The sequence below is a fragment of the Notolepis coatsorum genome (assembly GCF_963971535.1).
Source record: "Notolepis coatsorum genome assembly, chromosome: 9".
Taxonomy (NCBI): domain Eukaryota; kingdom Metazoa; phylum Chordata; class Actinopteri; order Aulopiformes; family Paralepididae; genus Notolepis; species Notolepis coatsorum.
Window position 1 is genome coordinate 139,082,549 of NC_140173.1, and position 18,809 is coordinate 139,101,357.

Below are 18,809 nucleotides of genomic sequence, written 5' to 3' on the forward strand. Positions count from 1 at the left end.
GTGTTTGAAGTGGAATGAATGACAGGAACATAGGAAGTTCACCTTAGTGGAACATTGATAGGAACAACTGGAGCGGTAAATGCAAAATTATTAACAATAGAATAACAACAACAACAATATGAAAAAGGGGCTTAGTGATCGGGCCATTGGGGGGAGTAGGCCGAGAGCCTCTGCAGACATTTCCCAGATAGACTTTACCAGTGATAATGATCTGATCAATATGGACTTCTCTCATGTGACCAGTACGACAAAAGGACTGGCAATGTTGACTTTGGTTCCAATACAGGGGAGTGAACCAGTGACGACGGTGTTACTCCAACCAGAACCGATTCAAGCTGGAGTGTCCATTGCAGGCGACTGCAGTTTAACCAAGGTACAGAAAAAGAGACTGAGGAGGGCAGCGTTGTTACAGCGGTCCCGTGAAATCCACTCTGGCCGGATGGCTGGAACTGAGACCGACAACAGGTATGGAATACACGAACAGCTTCTACAGCCCCCATGTCCAACCTGCCCTCAGCACCGAAGCCAAGATGAGAGGCGGGAAGAAACACATTCCATTCGGAGGACACAACGACTTTGTGGTCAAACCCAAACACATGGTGATGGAGAACCCCTCCCCCATCAGGCCGTTCCAGTACGTGTGTGCTCCAGACAGCGAGCAGACCCTCCTCGCCGCCCCGGCCCAGTTCCTGCTGGAGACCTTTCTGCAGAGCTGCTGCCACAGGCTGTTCCCCAAAGCCGTCCGGAACAGAACCAACCCTGTGCTGTCCATCGACAGCTACCTCAACATCGGCCCAGCCCTGTGATGGGAAGTCAAACCGTCGGTGCTGAGATGGGGGAAGAGGCAGCATCCTATAGACAACAGAGAGCGTTTGTGACAGCGTTCGAACAACACAAGGCAGTTCATCGAGATCTGATGAAGATACAGCTGGAGATTGGTCAAGCCGCACACGAGATTCAGAGATTGGGACGAGAACTGGCAAGAAAGGCTGCGCTACTAGAAGCGACAGCTGTTGAGATCATGCTTCAGGCGTCTGACCTAGGCCGCCGTGATCAAAGAGTGCCCTGTGCTCCGTTGCCCGGACAGGGAACTGGGCCGCGATACAAAGAGTGGCAACCACGGCCGAAAGGAGGAGGCAGACCCCGGAATCCGGGAGGATTCCGGCCACGGGTGGTGGTGTGTTGGACATGTGGCGTGACTGGTCATATCTCACGGGAGTGTGCGAACAATGGCCCGGCTAGCTCAGACTGATTAGAATAAGATGATGATACATAGATAAAGTTTGATTAGGTGTGCGAGTTACTAAAATGGTTTGGAAGACTAACCAGGGTAAGTTGGGGCTATAGAGGGATGACGTAACTGAATATTGCATGAGCTAATCAAACTAACAAAATTAATGGTTTTAGACAGGAACAATGGAACATTTAATGTTAGACAGAGTTGGAAACAAAGGACTATTTAATTTTGTTGCAGGGGTATTTATGCCTCTAGATGATAGTTAATTCTGTTGGATGAGTGTGTAGCATTTAGGCACTCACAATTTTTGTTTATTTACAATTTTCTTTGTTTTTGTTTGACTATATTTTTTAGGAACTGGCTGGCTGGGAGGGATCTCTCGCTGGTCAGGGATAGCAGGTGGTGGTGACACAGCGAGACTGGTAGGAAGTCTGATATAATGAGCTGGAAACTGAGAAATGGACGGGAGCTGGTTCATGGTTTGTTTTCCGCTCATTAAGAGTCCAGATGTAGAATCTGGGCGGTTGTGTCACATGTTGGGTTATGTTAAGTGTTGAGGAAACATATTTCTCTGTCTATAGAAAGCTCTGTAGGTTTCTGGTCGCAAATTGGCCAGATAGTGTTCATGTAGGGTGCAGACATGTGAATTTGATGATTGACTTATGGGAGGCTCTGCACCGGCTTGTTGAAAGCTGGCGGAGTGTGTGTGATGAGTGTTTAAAGAGACTGTGGTTTGTTGACCATGCACAATAGGTTCTGTTGGTGATTGGCCTCGTCTAGAGCTGGCTGTCCGGACCGAGGAGCTGTCGGGAAACAAGGTATTGATAGTGAAATAATGAATATTCCACTTTTAAGGGTGTGGATAGTTGTGTTGAGCTTGAGATATTTGATCTAGTAAAACAGTACAGCACAAATAAGAAATGAGACAAAGGTGATTTGATTGGATGCTAACGTAAGAAGCTGTAAAATACATAGATAAATGATTTGGAGAATTATGTATTGTCAAAATGCGGAACAGTAGAGAATGTATCTGCGAAAATAAATGTTTCCAATCTATTATGTGTTTTGTAAATAATAATCCAAAATGCAAATAAGGACAGAGGGAAAATCGTTTCCCTCTGTGGAAAATTGGAGCAGTACCGAGACCTGCACACAACAAAGAGGAGGCTGTGGTTAGCACAAGGTACAACAAGAAGAAAACGGTTAAAAACGAATTAAAAATAAGCTGGTAATGATCTGTCAACACACAGGACTGATTTGGTTGAACGCTCTCCCTTTAGCTTTGATGGCTTGTCGTTCGTGCGAACTTCGCGGTCTGCGTTTGACACCGCACGAAATGATGCTAGGTCGCTGCATGGTAGTACCAGGTTTGCGCGCGACAGGCAAAGGTCCGAGTTTGGACATCCTGGACAACGACATGCGTGAGTACGTAAAATACATGTCGAAGATACACAAAAGTATTCTGGTTCATGTCTCCAGTAGACAGGAGCATGAAACCGGGGATGAGGTGAATAGGCAGACTACACCTCAAATCATACCAGGCGACTACGTTTATGTCAAAGTATTTAGACGCAAGTGGTTTGGCGCGAGACGGGAAGGGCCATACAAAGTCGTTCGAGCCACCGAGAGGGCTTTACAAGTTGAAGGATCGCCTATGTGGTTTCACGTTACTCATTGTGTAAAAGCAACCAATACGGACCAAGAATGGGAACCTGAACCACAAGACCTTGACGGTAAAACCGGGGCGTCGCAACCATTACACGAAGGCGAAGTGAAGGCGGCGCTAACCCCAAACGATGGGGAAGACCCGGATGATTATGGCGAGCCAGACCGAGGGGGCCACGATTGGCCACCAGTAGAAGATGAAGGTTTTTTACAGGAACCAGACAGAGGAGAGGATTATGAATTGGAACATAATAACTTCTCCTCTGTGGACATGGAGAAGGTACCAGAAGAGCCAGAGGAACCAGTGCTTAGCACAAGCCCGGAACAAGATGCTCGACCACAACGAGTCATCAAGAAGCCTAAACGATATACATAGGCAAAGGAAGGGATAGTGTAACTGATAGGCCTTGGAGAGGGCGTGTACATATTAATTTTTGATTTTTGATTTTTCATTAGCTAAGCTCTCTCCGTTTTTAGAAATGTTTAGATAGTAAATGCAATGTAAGGTCTTTTCTTTCAGAGTGAATTGCACAAAACAGACACATTTGGATAAAAAACACATAAAGTATAGTCTAAAACCTGGTAATTGGTACGATCATCTTTTTGTATAAAGGGACGTACCTAGACGGAAGTGAAATTGATATAACTGATAATATTGTATATAACCTGCAAAATGAGTGGAAATTGTTAAACGGTGTGCGTGAATAGAGAACTGTGTAAATAAAAGATGGGTCCATAGTCGGTCAGTGGGGGAGGAGTAATGTGGGTGTTGAAAGCAAATGATACTAACAGATATGAAAAATGAGAGTCAGAAGGATTCTGGAAAGGTTTGGCTTTGAGCGAATTAGGTTAAACAGTAAGGTTAAGGTAATTGTAAACAGTTTGTTTGAGGAATTACTAACATGTATCTTGGGGATTATCAATCCCCAAACCGGGGAAACTGTAGTAGAATTCCAGCCAAACTGGTGGTTATTGTACTGTATATCATGAAGCACAGAATGGCGAAAACACAGAGGTACAATACATACACTTTTCTCCCCCCCCCTCCTAAAGTACAAGAAACGAGACACCTCTGACTTGGTAATGCGGCTGTTGGTTCGGGCTTCCTCAAATCTCTGTGGAGGGGGGTTGAAACAAGCAGACGCTTATTGAGTAGGAGACAGTGTCTCGTTTGATCCTTCCTGGGAAAGTCAATAACATGGGTGATTTTACAACCCAGGGCCCTAGGCCATCTGTTCCAACAATGAAACTGCCATTTGAGATGCCAGTTTGTCTCTGCTGAAAACAAAAGAGCAGATAACCATCACAGATCAAAAGAAAAGACCATTTGAAACCACATCGTGACACAATTCGATGTAAAACGTCACGATAAGGAGTTAGCCAATGAGAGTTGAGAGTACGTGTCCTCCAATAGGAACACTCGAGGAGAGGTTGGAAAACGCCCGCTTGCCGTAACATTAGAGGCGGAGCCTAAATTTGATATTAGCAGGACTCCGTGCTAGTAGAGGACACAACAACAGACCCGAACAGAGACCCAGGAAGCGACAAAGAACACACACCCTTTCTCTCTCCAACAGACTGAGGAAAACACGCAGCAGAAGAGACGGCCGCGAAAACCTACCATCTGAAGAAGCCGAGACGAGACATGTCCATAGATATTGAATATTTAGCCTAAAGTCTGGTGAACCTCGGCATAGTGAGGTCTTCCATCAGGTTTTATTGCAATTGTTCTTTCAAATCTTTGATTTGTATTGATTGAAATCCTTCTTATTAAACACGGATTCCTTTTCAAACTGCTCAGAACTCGATTTCTTCAACCGCCGCGCCGTGTTCTCTGAAGGTGTACGGGCAGAAAACCATCACATACATGGTTATCTGCATTTGTAGCTAAGTAGTACTTCAAAGAGCTTTATAAGGTTAAAACACAGCGCAGAGTACGAAGATTAAGCTAGGAAGTTACTACATGGTCTTCATACAGTGTATCGGCAGTCAACTGACATGTAAACGCTGTGCACCCTTGTGGGAAGCTCAGGGGGTTTAAGCTCAAATATTACACGTCTTTTAGTTGTATGTCTGCAACCATAATAACTTGTGCATTTCGTCTCTGACTTGGTGGATATGTGTATGTGCTTGCGCTGCTCGCTGTCCGTGTATGATAAATGTACATATGAATGTTGATACATTTTTTAATTTTGTTTACTGTTTGCATACGAGGTGGTCCGCAAATGTTCTTGATAACAATCTAGTGGTCCGCATAAACAAGACGTTTGGGAACCACGTTGTAAACAAGACGAACGTGTTTCTCTGGTCTGTGTAACATTGATTGATTGAAAACTTTATTAACAGATTGCAGAATGCGTACAGTACAGCTCAATACACACAATTGTTAAGGGGATGCAGACCAGAGAACTTTGGAAATTACTCAATAATCAACTAGGATGCAGTAAAAAACTTAAAACCAGATTCTCAAACATAAACATAAAAACTGACAACACGCTCATCACAGACAAGCTGGATGTAGCCAATTACTTAAACATTTTCTTCACAAACATAGCCACAACACTGGTAAACAAACTACCCTCCCACTCAGGGCTTTATGGGGTAGAACACATAGTAGCTTTCTACAAAAACCTAGGGGTCCGCAAGGACGACTTCAAGCTGGAAATGGTAACAACAGATGAGGTACTCAATAAACTGAGCGCCCTCCAACCTAACAAGGCCACTGGCCATGACAACATCCCCTCCAAATTCCTCAGAGACTCAGCAGCCGCCATCACACCAATCATCACACACATAATAAACCTCTCCATAAAACAGGGACACGTCCCCAAGGACTTCAAAATTGCGAGGGTGACCCCTCTGCACAAAAAGGGCAGCAAATTAGACCCAGGCAACTACCGCCCTGTTTCTATTCTCACCTCCATCTCGAAAGTCATGGAAAAAATAGTCTACGAACAGGTCGAAAAGTACCTAGCGGAAAAAAATCTAATCTACGAATTCCAATCTGGCTTCAGAACATCCCACTCCACTGACACATGCCTTCTCTATTTGAATGACCACATCAAACAAGAGGTGGACGCAGGCAAATACTGCGGCATGGTCATGCTGGACCTACAAAAGGCCTTTGACACGGTCAATCACTCCATTCTGATTGACAAGCTAAAAGCAATTGGTTTTGATAGTCTATCAGTGAGCTGGATGCAATCCTACCTTGAGGGGAGGGAACAGATGGTGGAGGTAAACGGTACCCTATCCCCCCCCCTCACAGTGAGCTGTGGTGTTCCACAAGGAAGCATACTAGGACCGCTACTGTTCCTAATTTATGCAAATGACATGTCGTCAGCTTGTGACTGCAACTTGTTCCTGTTTGCGGACGACTCAGCCCTGCTGGTCTCTGACAAGAACAAGTTACAGGTTGAAAAAACCCTCAGCTCGGAACTAGGCAGAATCTGCATATGGCTCGCTGATAACAAACTATCATTACACATGGGCAAAACAGAGTCCATTCTCTTCGGTTCAAATAACAAACTCAGCAAGACCGACGGCTTCTCAGTTACAGTGGGTGACAATATTGTCACAAGGAAAGATGAAATTACCTACCTGGGGTCCATCCTAGAGGCTAATCTCTCCTGTGACAAAATGGCATCCAATGTAATAAAAAAAGTCAACCAACGAACTCGATTCTTGTACCGGATCTCCTCTCTGGTAAACAAGAACACCCTGAAGACTCTGGCAGGAGCACTCATTCAGGGGTACTACGACTATGCTTGCACCTCATGGTACCAAAGCACCTCAAAGGCGCTAAAAACAAAATTACAAACATCTCAAAACAAACTGGTCAGACTACTGCTTGACCTTACTCCTAGAACCCACCTCACCCCTGCCCACTTCGACAACCTAGGATGGCTTAGAGTAGACGACAGAGTACAACAACTTGCAATGGGCCTGGTCTACAAGATACACTACACGACCAAGGTACCCATGTACATGTCAAAATACTTCCCAAAGGTCAGTGAATACCACGATCACAACACCAGAGGGAGCTCCACAAATCATGTCAAACCCAGATTCGGCTCAAATAAGGGACTAAACACGTTTCGCAATTATGCCACATCAATGTGGAACGCCCTACCCAAAGCTGTAAAGGAATGTGGATCACTACCCACTTTCAAAACCTCTCTCAAGGGACACCTACGGGAGACTGCAATTCAACACTGGCCCCTGTAAATATCCTAACCCAATCATTCCAACCCCCTCCAATGTACAGTCATTTACCTAGTATGGTTTTGTCAATAGTTCAATGTACAATTGTGTTTGTTTGTACAGTGTCTCCTCCCCCCCCCCCCCCTCAAGGTACAGTGTTACTTGTTTATACAGTGTGCCCCCCGCCCCCCCCCCCCCCCCCCAACCACCTCCAATGTAAATTACCCAGTATGGTTGTCAATATCCCAATGTACCCAACCCCCCCCACCCAACCTCCAATGTACAGTTTCTACGTCAAATGTATATACTCCCTTTTCTTGACTCCTTCTGAATCACAAACAGTACTGTATTTGCAAATCTGGTATGTCATAAATGTATAGATGTAGCAGTACTGACTATCTGTATGTCATGTATGTCATATATGTCTATATGAATTGAAAATGGGGGACCCTGATGGAAACAAGACAAACGTCTTTCTCAGGTCTGCATCCCCTTAACAATTGTATGTATTGAGCCGTACTGTATTGTACCCATTCTGCAATCTGTTAAATAAAGTTTTCATTCATTCATTCATTCATTCAGAGAAAGACTTTCGTCTTGTTTACATCAGGGTCCCCCATTTTCAATTCATCAGGACATATATGACATACATGACATACGGATAGACAGTTTTGATTGATTGATTGATTGAAAAGTTTATTAACAGATTGCAGAATGGGTACAGTACAGTACAGCTCAATACATACAATTGTTAAGGGGATGCAGACCAGAGAAAGACTTTCGTCTTGTTTACATCAGGGTCCCCCATTTTCAATTCATCATAACATATATGACATACATGACATACAGATAGACAGTACTGCTACATCTATACATTTATGACATATCAGATTTGCAAATACAGTACTGTTTGTGATACAAAAGTGTCCAGAAAAGGAGTGTATATACATTTGGCGTAGAAACTGTACATTGGAGGAGGTTGGTTGGGTGGGGTGGGGTTGGGTGGGTTGGGTGAGGGCTGTACATTCATACATTGGAGGTGGGGGGGGGGGGGGGTGGGTAGGGGACACACACACATTTTACACTGTACATTGGAATATTGACAAAGCCTTACTTGGTCATTTACTGTACAACTAGGTTAGGACATTTGTAGGGGCCAGTTTCGAATTGCAGTCTCACGTAGGTGTTTTTGTACAGTACTGCTACATCTATACAAAAAGAGTAAAGAAAAGGGACATTTGACGTAGAAACTGTACATTGGAGGAGGTTGGGTGGGGGGGGGGTTGGGTACATTGGGATATTGACAACCATACTGGGTAATTTACATTAGAGGTGGTTGGGGGGGGGGGGGGGAACTGTATAAACAAGCAAAACTGTACATTGGGGGGGGACACACACTGTACAAACAAGCACAATTGTACATTGGAATATTGACAACCATACTAGGTAAATTACTGTACATTGGAGGGGGTTGGGTTAGGACATTTACAGGGGCCAGTTTCGAATTGCATTCTCCCGTAGGTGTCCCTTGAGAGTGGTTTTGAAAGTGGGTAGTGATTCACATTCCTTTACAGTTTTGGGTAGGGCGTTCCACATTGATGTGGCATAATTGCGAAACGTGTTTAGTCCCTTGTTTGAGCCGAATCTGGGTTTAACATGATTTGTGGAGCTCCCTAAATACCAGATTTACAAATACAGTATTGTTTGTGACACAAAAATAGTCTAAAAAATAGATATACATTTGACGTAGAAATTGTACATTGGTGGAGGTTGGGTAGGTGGGGTGGGGGGACTGTACATTGGAGGTGGTTGGGTGGGTGTGATGGGGGGGGGGGGGGGGGGTTGTAACTGTACATTGGATTATCGACGAAAACTTACTTGGTCCCAAGAAGAGGGTCTCATGTATTAAATAAAGTTTTCATTCATTCATTCACTCTGGATCTGGTAAATCCAGTAGCAATACACACAATTGTTAAGGGGATGCAGACCAGAGAAAGGCATTTGTCTTGTTTACATCATCAGGGTCCCCCATTTTCAATTCATAGTGACATTTATGACATACACAACATATATGACATCATGACATTTATGACATAGGGACATACATGACTTACAGGTATATAGTACTGTTACATTTGTCACATATACGATATGCAAATATACAGTACTGTTACCCAGAGATCCTAACAGTAAATATATACATATGATGAGGAGGAGACTGTACATTAGGAGGGGGTGGGTGGTAAAAAAATATATACAAATGGTGGGGAGGAGACTGTCCATTGTTGTTGTGGAATAATTACGGTACGTGTTTAGTCCCTTGTTTGTATGATAACAAGCCGTTTAGTTCATGGTTCAAAGTAATGGGAAAGGGGTGCTAGCTCGCCATCAATCAGAAGCTAGCCACAAGACTTGCATTCACGCTCTCCAGCACACAGCCTCCCTGCCTGGCACAACAACCACAACAGTAGGGTCTATAGTCACAGTCAGGACAGTAGGCTCTACAAGTAGGCTCCCTTAAAACACTAACGCTATTAAAAAAAAATACAGTGGAGGTTAAAATAATAATATGACTTGGCCAGAAAAAAAGTTCAGTCAGGAGATTTTTTTTGCTTTAATCCCTGCATAAAGCAAGCACTTGTTGACTCATGTTGATAAGAGTATTAAAACTTGAAAAAGATCAGTTTAAGGTAGATTTAGAACAGATAAAGAATATGCGATTAATCGCGAGTTAACTATGGACAATCATGCGATTACTCAGATTAAATATTTTTTTATTTGTATTTTTTTTTTTATTATTTTTTAAACAAACATATAAACAAACATGACAACACACGATAAGATATACAAGCATTAATTGTCAGGGCACATCCAATGAGATCACCTTTTAGTTAGTTGTCTTATATAAGATATACCCATAATACCTGTTATCTAAAAAAAAAACTACACACATATGCTCAGCTCGAACCCCCCCCTCCCGGACCCCACCTTGAGAAGTACCTCCACTATCCCTCGCACCTAACCAGACACTACCATTATAAGCTAGCTTTTATTCTCTCCACCACTTCTAACCACATTGACATTTTGGATTCATTGAGACCCAGAATTCTTGCTGTAGATATTTCATGGTAAATTACATCGAGATATGTAAGAAACCAAACTTTACGGCACATTTTTTCCGGTTGAAACCAGCGTGATGCGATCAGCTTTTTGGCTACTGTGATTAGGGATGGGAATTGATAGGATTTTATCGATACGATTCCATTATCGATTCTGCTTATCGATTCGATTCTTTATCGATTCCCTTATCGATACCTGATCAATTTATAATTTAAATAAATAAATTGGAAATGCAACAGAACTACATTTAGTCATTTAGCTGACGATTTTATCCAAAGCGACTTACAAGTTCTGTACGACAAGCCATCAGGAAGGGCACAACTCTATCAGCTGAGCAACAATGTTCATCAAAGTGTTGAGTGCTACAGTGTAGGTTAGTTTATTAGGACAAGTGCATGACAGTACGGTTAGTTAGGGTTAGATATATATTTTTTTATTCAGATAATGGTTGAAGAAGTGCGTCTTTAGTCGACGGCGAAAGATTGGACGTGATTCGGCTGTCCTAACTGGGGTGGGTAGTTCATTCCACCATTGTGGGGCAAGGACTGAGAATAGGCGACTTCTCTTTGATGACCCTCCCGGAGCTAGGATAGGAGTAGGTCTGAGGCGGCCAGAAGATGCAGAGCGTCGGGGTCTAAGCTGGTTAGAATAACAACATGCAACTTGACATTTCTGATTGTCATTTATTGTTGAGCCCCCATGTCAGAAAAATACAAAAACTGTAAAAAATAAAACATTAACTATAGCCTACACTTAAATAAAATAATGTATTTGAGATTCTCTTAAAATGTATTTATTTTTTTATTCTTAAACTAATTTAATCTATTGAATAACAGGTTGTTATTCCTCTGACTTCTGACTCACACTATCTCTCTCTCACACACACACACACACACACACACACACACAGAGACACACATAGACAGACACACACATACACACACATACACACATAGACAGACACACACATACACACAGACACACACAGACACACATGGACAGACACACACACACAAACACATACACACACACACACACACACACATAGACACACACACACAGAGAGAGAGAGCGAGCGCTCCCTCCCCGGGCCCCTGTCCTTTATGTATTGGCTTGTGTTGCTACACGGACACATTTGTATGTTGCACCACTGTACTTCCTGGTTTACAGACATGTAAACAAGCACTCACGTCTCTCATTATATGTGAACTAAAGAGTACAAGGTTTACACAACAGCCCCCACCTGCTGTTTTATTGTATTTGTACCTGTACTATCCGCTGTCAGCTGTTTATCTCTCTTTGTGAGCTTGATTAAATAGCGTTAGCTCACGTTAGCTCACGTTAGCTCCGCGGCTAATTTTAGCTCACCCTGATCTAAATCAATGACTAGGCTCTAAAGCATTCAAGTAGTTTTCACTGCACATAGAAGTAGCTAAACAGCGGGAGCATTTCGGGAGCATATTACCAAAACCCAGGCAATTTCGAGCCCTTAAGGAATCAAATAGAGTCTGCCATGGCCATGCTAACGTAACGTTATTGCGCAACTGTAGGCAGCGATAAGGGAATCGAAAGTCACAGGAGCCACACGGTTCCAGGCATCGGCCAATTAGGAACCGGTTCCCAATGGGAACCGGTTTTCGATTCCCATCCCTAACTGTGATACCCGATAAAACCAATCTCTTTAGCTGTGGATTCACTGCAAACTCAAAAACATCATTCAACAGCAATACTGAGGGGTGTACAGGTATATTCCAAGATACGAGTTTTGATATTTGTTGGGTCACATCTTTCCAGAATGCCTTAACTGGTGAGCAGTCCCAATACATGTGCATAAATGTCCCTTCGTCCCCATTTGTACATTGGGTGCATTTGGAATCTTGTTTGAGCCCCATTCGGCACAGTCTTATAGGAGTCAAGTATGTCCTGTGAATATAGTTAAGATTGATTTGTTGATGATCCGGGTTCCTTGATGTAAGTCAGTTTAAGGTAGATTTAGAACAGATAAAGAATATGCGATTAATCGCGAGTTAACTATGGACAATCATGCGATTACTCAGATTAAATATTTTTATCGATTGACAGCCTTATTCATAATGCATCACTGAGCACAGAGTGACGGTACAATCTGGCATACTCTTCCTGGACTTTTACTTTTTAAATCGACATTTTACAATTAGACACTTATTACTGTACATTTGACTGTATATTTCTGTATATTTTAGAATGTATATACATATCAGAATGTATATCTCTGACAATATTTTATATCGTTTTTATTCTTATTCGTGACTTTGTTTTTCACTCCCTAAATGTTTACTATTTACTGTGAGCGATCAGTAGTGCCGAATTTCCCTCTGGATAAATAAAGTATTCTATTCTATTTCTATTCTATTCAGATCAACCTGGAAACCTCGTGCTGGTCATTAATAAAGTAAAGGCTCAGGACGCACTAGATCCACCCATGGATACGTGCGTTGAGATGAAGGAGGAGCACATAGACCAGGATGTCCGTAAGTTTCTTTCTCTTATCTTGGTGATCTTCTCCTTCCTCTGCTCCAGCATGTTTGTCTGTTTCTTTCTCTTCCTCTCTTTTTTTCATTTGACCAAACTTTGTTCACATTTAGACTATTTGGAGCACTTTGTAGACGGAATGTGTGGTCTGCCCCTAACGTGTGTTCGGGGGGGGGGAAATTATGGATTCCATGCATAGATCACTAGATTTATCATCTTATAATACACATTCCTCTGGAGGTAGAGCAGTCGCCTCCCGGAGGTTCCCGGTTCGATTCCCGCTCCTCCCGGGCAACGTGTCGAAGTGTCCTTGAGCAAGACACTTAACCCCTAATTGCTCACGGTAGAGCAGGTTGGCACCTTGCATGGTTGCCTCTGATGTCTGTGTGTGAATGTGTGAGTGAATGGGTAAAATGTGAGGAACAAATTGTAAAGCGCTTTGGATAAAAGCTGTTATATGCAGCCATTTACCATTTATTTACCATTTATGGCTGATGCAGAGACCGACACACAGACAGGAGTGCTTGCAACACCCCCTCGCCAGCGTTTTGCGTGCATGGGTGTACTCATAAAGTGCACAAATAATATATTTTTTTTAAATCTTTTTCTCCGCCTGATTTTCAATTTTTCTCCCCATCCCAGTCGTTATGCCAATTCCCCCCCCCCCCCCCCCCCCCCCCCCCTCCCCTACCTGGTTGTTGTGCGCATGTTCCTCCTACTGGTCGGTACAAGGGAACCCTGAAGTCTACCACATGCTTCCTCCGACACATGTGGAGACGCGTTATTTTTTTTCGTAGCCGCAATTTGCGGAGACGCTCTCTGATTGGCCACTGACTTGACGCTCTCTGATTGGCCACTGACATGTGCGCCCAATCGCGTGACGAGCTGTGTCTTTGCCCATTTCTGGGTCTAACAGCCTGCAAACTACCTAACGCCTAGTTTATCACTGGTTAAGCTTAGGTGACTCTTTCGAAGTTGGTTAAGGTTAGAGTTTCGAATCAGGGCTGGTGTTCTATCGCCCTGCTCTAAAGACAAACTCTAACCTTAACCAACTTTGAAAGAGTGCCACTGCCTAAGCTTAACCGGTGTAGAAACAGGCGTCACACGATTGGGCGCACATGTCACATGAAGTGGCCAATCAGAGAGCGTCTCCGCAAAATGCGGCTAAGAAAAAAAATAACACTGTGGAGACAGCCAGTCTCCACAGCGAGGACTCTCATTGGTGAAGCGTAACGCGTGGGAGGTCACGCTGCCGTCACCATTTCCTGCCTTTCGCTGAGCAGGCGCCCAGACCTGACCTGTAGGCGTCGCTGTCCACAACGCCAGATTACTACCCACGACTTCCCTCCCCCTAACTCTCTAATTTCCATGTTCCAATGTCCGGTTTTACCTTGCACATTACTTCACAGGTAGGGTATGGGAGTGATCCTACGCAGTAGACACAGCAACACACACAGATGGATGTCCAGTTGTGATTCCAGGTTTAAGTGTATTTATTGCTTGAAGTTGCAGTTGTACATTCCATTAATGCCAGTGTGGGTTCTGTAGGAATTATATGGTGTTCTATATTTATTTGGTATTTCTTGGCTTCTCGTTGCTGAGCTGCTGAGCTTCTGTTACTGAGCTACTGTTACTGAGCTACTGTTACTGAGCTACTGGTAAGAACGGTGTGCTCCTCACTACCTGTGTCCTAGTTGATTACTGCACCTGTGACCCTCTAAATACCTAACCAGTGCTGTCAAACCTAAAACCCGCCACCAGGTGTCTAATATTAATATTACAAATAATAAAATAATATGCCACCATCATAATGGCTCCTACAATGATGACTGGCCCAAGCCGCAGGGCAATGCTGACTCCGGGAGTCGAGACCGCAGCCTCTTCCATTGGTGACTAGCGCAATCTCCGCTACCCGACCGCCCTCACAAATACATTTTAATGCCAATATAAATACTTGTTCTCTCTCTCTGTCCCAGATCCGTTGCTGATCATTAAAAGAGAAGAGGCTCAGGAGCGGCTAGAGACACTCATGGGTGTTTCCACTGGGCTGAAGGAGGAGCCTGCAGACCACCAGGGTGTTTCCACTGGGCTGAAGGAGGAGCCTGCAGACCACCAGGGTGTTTCCACTGGGCTGAAGGAGGAGCCTGCAGACCACCAGGGTGTTTCCACTGGGCTGAAGGAGGAGCCTGCAGACCACCAGGGTGTTTCCACTGGGCTGAAGGAGGAGCCTGCAGACCACCAGGACATCAGTATGTTTCTTCTTCTTGTCTTCATTCTCTCTGTCTTTAAAGCCCCAATCTGTGATTCTTCTTTTTACTGTAACAAAGTGAGGTATTTAACACTATGATCGCCGGGAACGAGTTTTCACGTCATTCCGAGCCATGCTCATTCTGCCGAAGACGCCGTAACTCGTCTTTGATGTCAATATTTCAAAAATCTGTCATCGAAATCATATTTCCTTTCCGGAGCCCTGAGACATACTGCTGATCTCCTCTCAACTCTCTAGCGGTCCAAGAGCGCCATCTGGTGGCCGATCGGCAGATCGCCAACCGGATATTAACCTTTGAACCGGTAGTGCTCATCCATATGTGGTCCGGCCACTCGCTATAGCTCCCGCGACTCCATCTTGAAACACTGGATAATAGATCGCTCACCCTAACTCAATAAACAACGTTATTTGGACGTATATACTATTATACAACCTGGAAATGGATCGGGCATTTCTATATCCCATAATAGAAAAAAATCTGTTCCACGCTCATCTGCCAGCGACGCGAGGAAGCCACGGTAAGATTCAGCGTTATTTTCTAATGTTTTCTATACTAACTGATCTGATGAACATATGACCCACTCTGGATGAATCATCTAACGCTGCCCACGGAATTATAAACGATCCCCCGCCCATCCGGTCATCATCAGATGATGCGTAGAAACTTCTAGAAGTACGTGCAGTTGACATTTTTTATCTCGCACAGATTCCTACCAAACTGTATTTGATCATCAATATAATTAGGGATGTCCGATATTATCGGCCGACCGATATTATCGGCCGATATCGGCAGTAAAATGTGATATCGGAAAATATCGGTATCGGTTTAAAAAAGAAAAAAACAATAACAATATTTGTTATATATATATCCAGTGAAATGATTAGTTACCTGAAATTATTCCGTTTTTTGGGGTGGGAAACCCTGCATATATCGGTATCGGTTGATATCGGTTGATATCGGTATCGGAAATTAAGAGTTGGACAATATCGGAATATCGGTATCGGTAAAAAAGCCAATATCGAGCATCCCTAAATATAATGCATTTGGGGCTATAAATCACGTTCTGAAGAAAGCTGCAGAAAACGATAAAAACATACTTATACTTTAGACCATATTTTAGTATGAATATGTGAATGAAAAAGTTTAACGTAGCTACACCCTGAACAATACATATAGGACATTGAATGGGCCATAATAATGGCAATTTAGCAATAGAATTTAAAAAGTTATAGCCCTGCAAAGAAGGGGAACTTCTCCATAGACAAATAGAGCTGGCGAGGGATGGTAAATTATGAATTTAACCCATGGCGATTAAAGTGTTAAGCATTACATTCTTGGAGAGTCTGATAGGTGGAAAATAAGCAAGATGTTTATGGGTTTCATTACTCTTTATAAAGGGAATAGAGTTCCGCCCCCTAGCGTGTGGTCTGCCCCTAACGTGTGCTCCGCCCCCTAACGTGTGATCCGCCCCCTAGCGTGTTTCCTCAGCCTACCTGTAAACACCCTAGACCGCCTGAACCATTTGAATCCAGTCTAAACCAGTTTGTGTCTTTCTCGCTTTGTCCCATTCTAGGAGGAGGGGGGCAGAACCCCCCCCCCCCCCCCCCTCTTCATTCACCCAATCATCACATGTTCAGGACAGGAAGTGTCATGTCAAAATCTTCTCATTACAGATGCAAGATTACCACCCCATAGATTTGATATATATTTTATTTCGGTAGAGATCCCATCCGACACCTCGAGTGCTGCGGAGAGTTGCAGCCTTCAACGTCCAGGTGCAGACGGAGCTGAGGTGGAGGTGGAGATCGGAGCTACACAGGAAGAATCTTTCACGGGAAGAAAAAGATCAGGTTTGTGCGAAACACATAAGAATTCGGTTTATTTAACAAATAATATTTTTATTTACTCATTACATTATAAATACCGATGTCTCCTCCAGTCTGCTGCAGCCCACCAGACACACAACACAACAAAACACCTTTAACTGGACACATCAGGCAAGTCGCCAGTATGATGCGGAAGGATCACAAAAAGCCCAAGGGGAGGACGTCGTCCTACGCCTTCTTCGTCCAGACCTGCAGGAAGACGTATCCGGAGCAGAGCGTCACCTTTGCCGAGTTCTCCAAGAAGTGCTCCGAGAGATGGAGGGGTCTGACTCCCGGTGACAAGAAGTGCTTTGAAGACATGGCTAAAGCGGACACGGTTCGCTACAACAGGGACATGAATGACTACATCCCAGTCATCCCACCCAAGGGCTCCGGGCTTTTTAATAAAGGGATGGAAGTCAAAGATCCAAATGCACCCAAGCGACCGTCAGCATGGCTCGTGTTCTGTGTGGAGTATCGTCCCACAGTGAAGCAGCAGTATCCAGGCCTGTCCATAGGTGCCAAGAAGCTGGCAGAGGTGTGGGGCAAACTGACTCAGTCTGACAAGCTGCCCTACAAGGAGAAGGCCCAGAAACTACGGGAGAAATACGACCGGGACATGGTGGCGTACAGAGGAAGAGGAGGACGAGGAGGGAGATGATGATGATGATGATGATAATAATAATAAACTTTATTTGTATAAAAAAAGATTGGACTGCATGTTGGACGTCTGCAGTATGTTTAGAATTCACCCATTAAGATCCATGGCGCCTCCAGACGGGGAAGTATTTTTTAAAGGGATGGAAGACAAAACCGGAAAAAAAAAACTCATTGATTGATTGAAAATTGTATTTAACAGATTGCAGAATGGGTACAATGCAGTACGGCTCAATACACACAATTGTTAAGGGGATGCAGACCAGAGAAAGACTTTCGTCTTGTTTACATCAGGGTCCCCCATTTTCAATTCATCATAACATATATGACACACAGATCCATGACAGTAGACCTCCCAGCACTAAACACTAACCCAGTCCAACTGAGACTCCTCCGCTCTGAACTCTGTTGGCCCGTCCTCCTCTCCTGTCATCCCCTCCCTTCCTCCATCAAAGTCTTGTTTGTTATTTTCTTACTTGAGACTGGTTCTCAGTTGCAGTTCACAGTCAAAGTTAGAAGAAAAGTTCAACTTTTATAATAAAACCACAATCCAAAGAAAAATAAAATACTGATGTCTATATTTTCACATTTGGTTTGATTGATTGATTGCAGAATGGGTACAATACAGTATGGCTCAATACACACAATTGTTAAGGGGATGCAGACCAGAGAAAGACTTTCGTCTTGTTTACATCAGGGTCCCCCATTTTCAATTCATCATAACATGACATAGATATACAGTACTGTTACATCTAGACATTTATGACATACCAGATCTACAAATATACAGTACTGTTTGAGTACAAAGAGTCTAAAAAGAGTATACATTTGAGGGGTATATCCTACAGTATACATAATATACCTATATATAATATACAATAAAATATACCTATTTCCTATATATACATATAATATAATAATATATAAAGTGTTTCCCCCAGGATGTTATTTTGCAGCAGCACTTGGATCAATGCTTTGCACCTGCTGCACCTCATCCCACTGCTGTGTTAACTTATCAGTGTAAGACAACCAGGGGCAAATACATATTAGTTATAAAAAATAAATATAAAAGAATGCTGCTGTTGAATGCATATATAGGGCAAACACTGCATACATGGCAACAAATTGTTATAAATCAACATTATGTCCACCCTGTTGGTTGAATAACAGGATGGAAGTTAGCCTTTAGCCTGCCTGTGTTAGCATATTTACTGGCAAGACCTTCATTATTTGATGAGGAATCCAATTCTTCACAAACCCTTTTTTTTAATTATTCAAATT

At 43.4% G+C, this 18,809-nt stretch overlaps 1 protein-coding gene across 1 annotated transcript in view; it reads left to right on the forward strand.

Moving 5' to 3' along the window:
• Window positions 1-18,065, forward strand: part of LOC311234451 (uncharacterized protein) — a 24,121-nt gene extending 6,056 nt beyond the window's left edge. The window contains exons 2-5 of the mRNA XM_084321630.1: window positions 12,622-12,735; window positions 14,713-14,985; window positions 16,728-16,856; window positions 16,946-18,065. Coding sequence (XP_084177756.1) covers window positions 12,622-12,735; window positions 14,713-14,985; window positions 16,728-16,856; window positions 16,946-17,532 — 1,103 coding nt within the window. The 3' untranslated portion in view covers window positions 17,533-18,065. The remainder of the gene's footprint in view (window positions 1-12,621; window positions 12,736-14,712; window positions 14,986-16,727; window positions 16,857-16,945) is intronic.
• The last annotated feature ends 744 nt before the right edge of the window (window positions 18,066-18,809 follow it).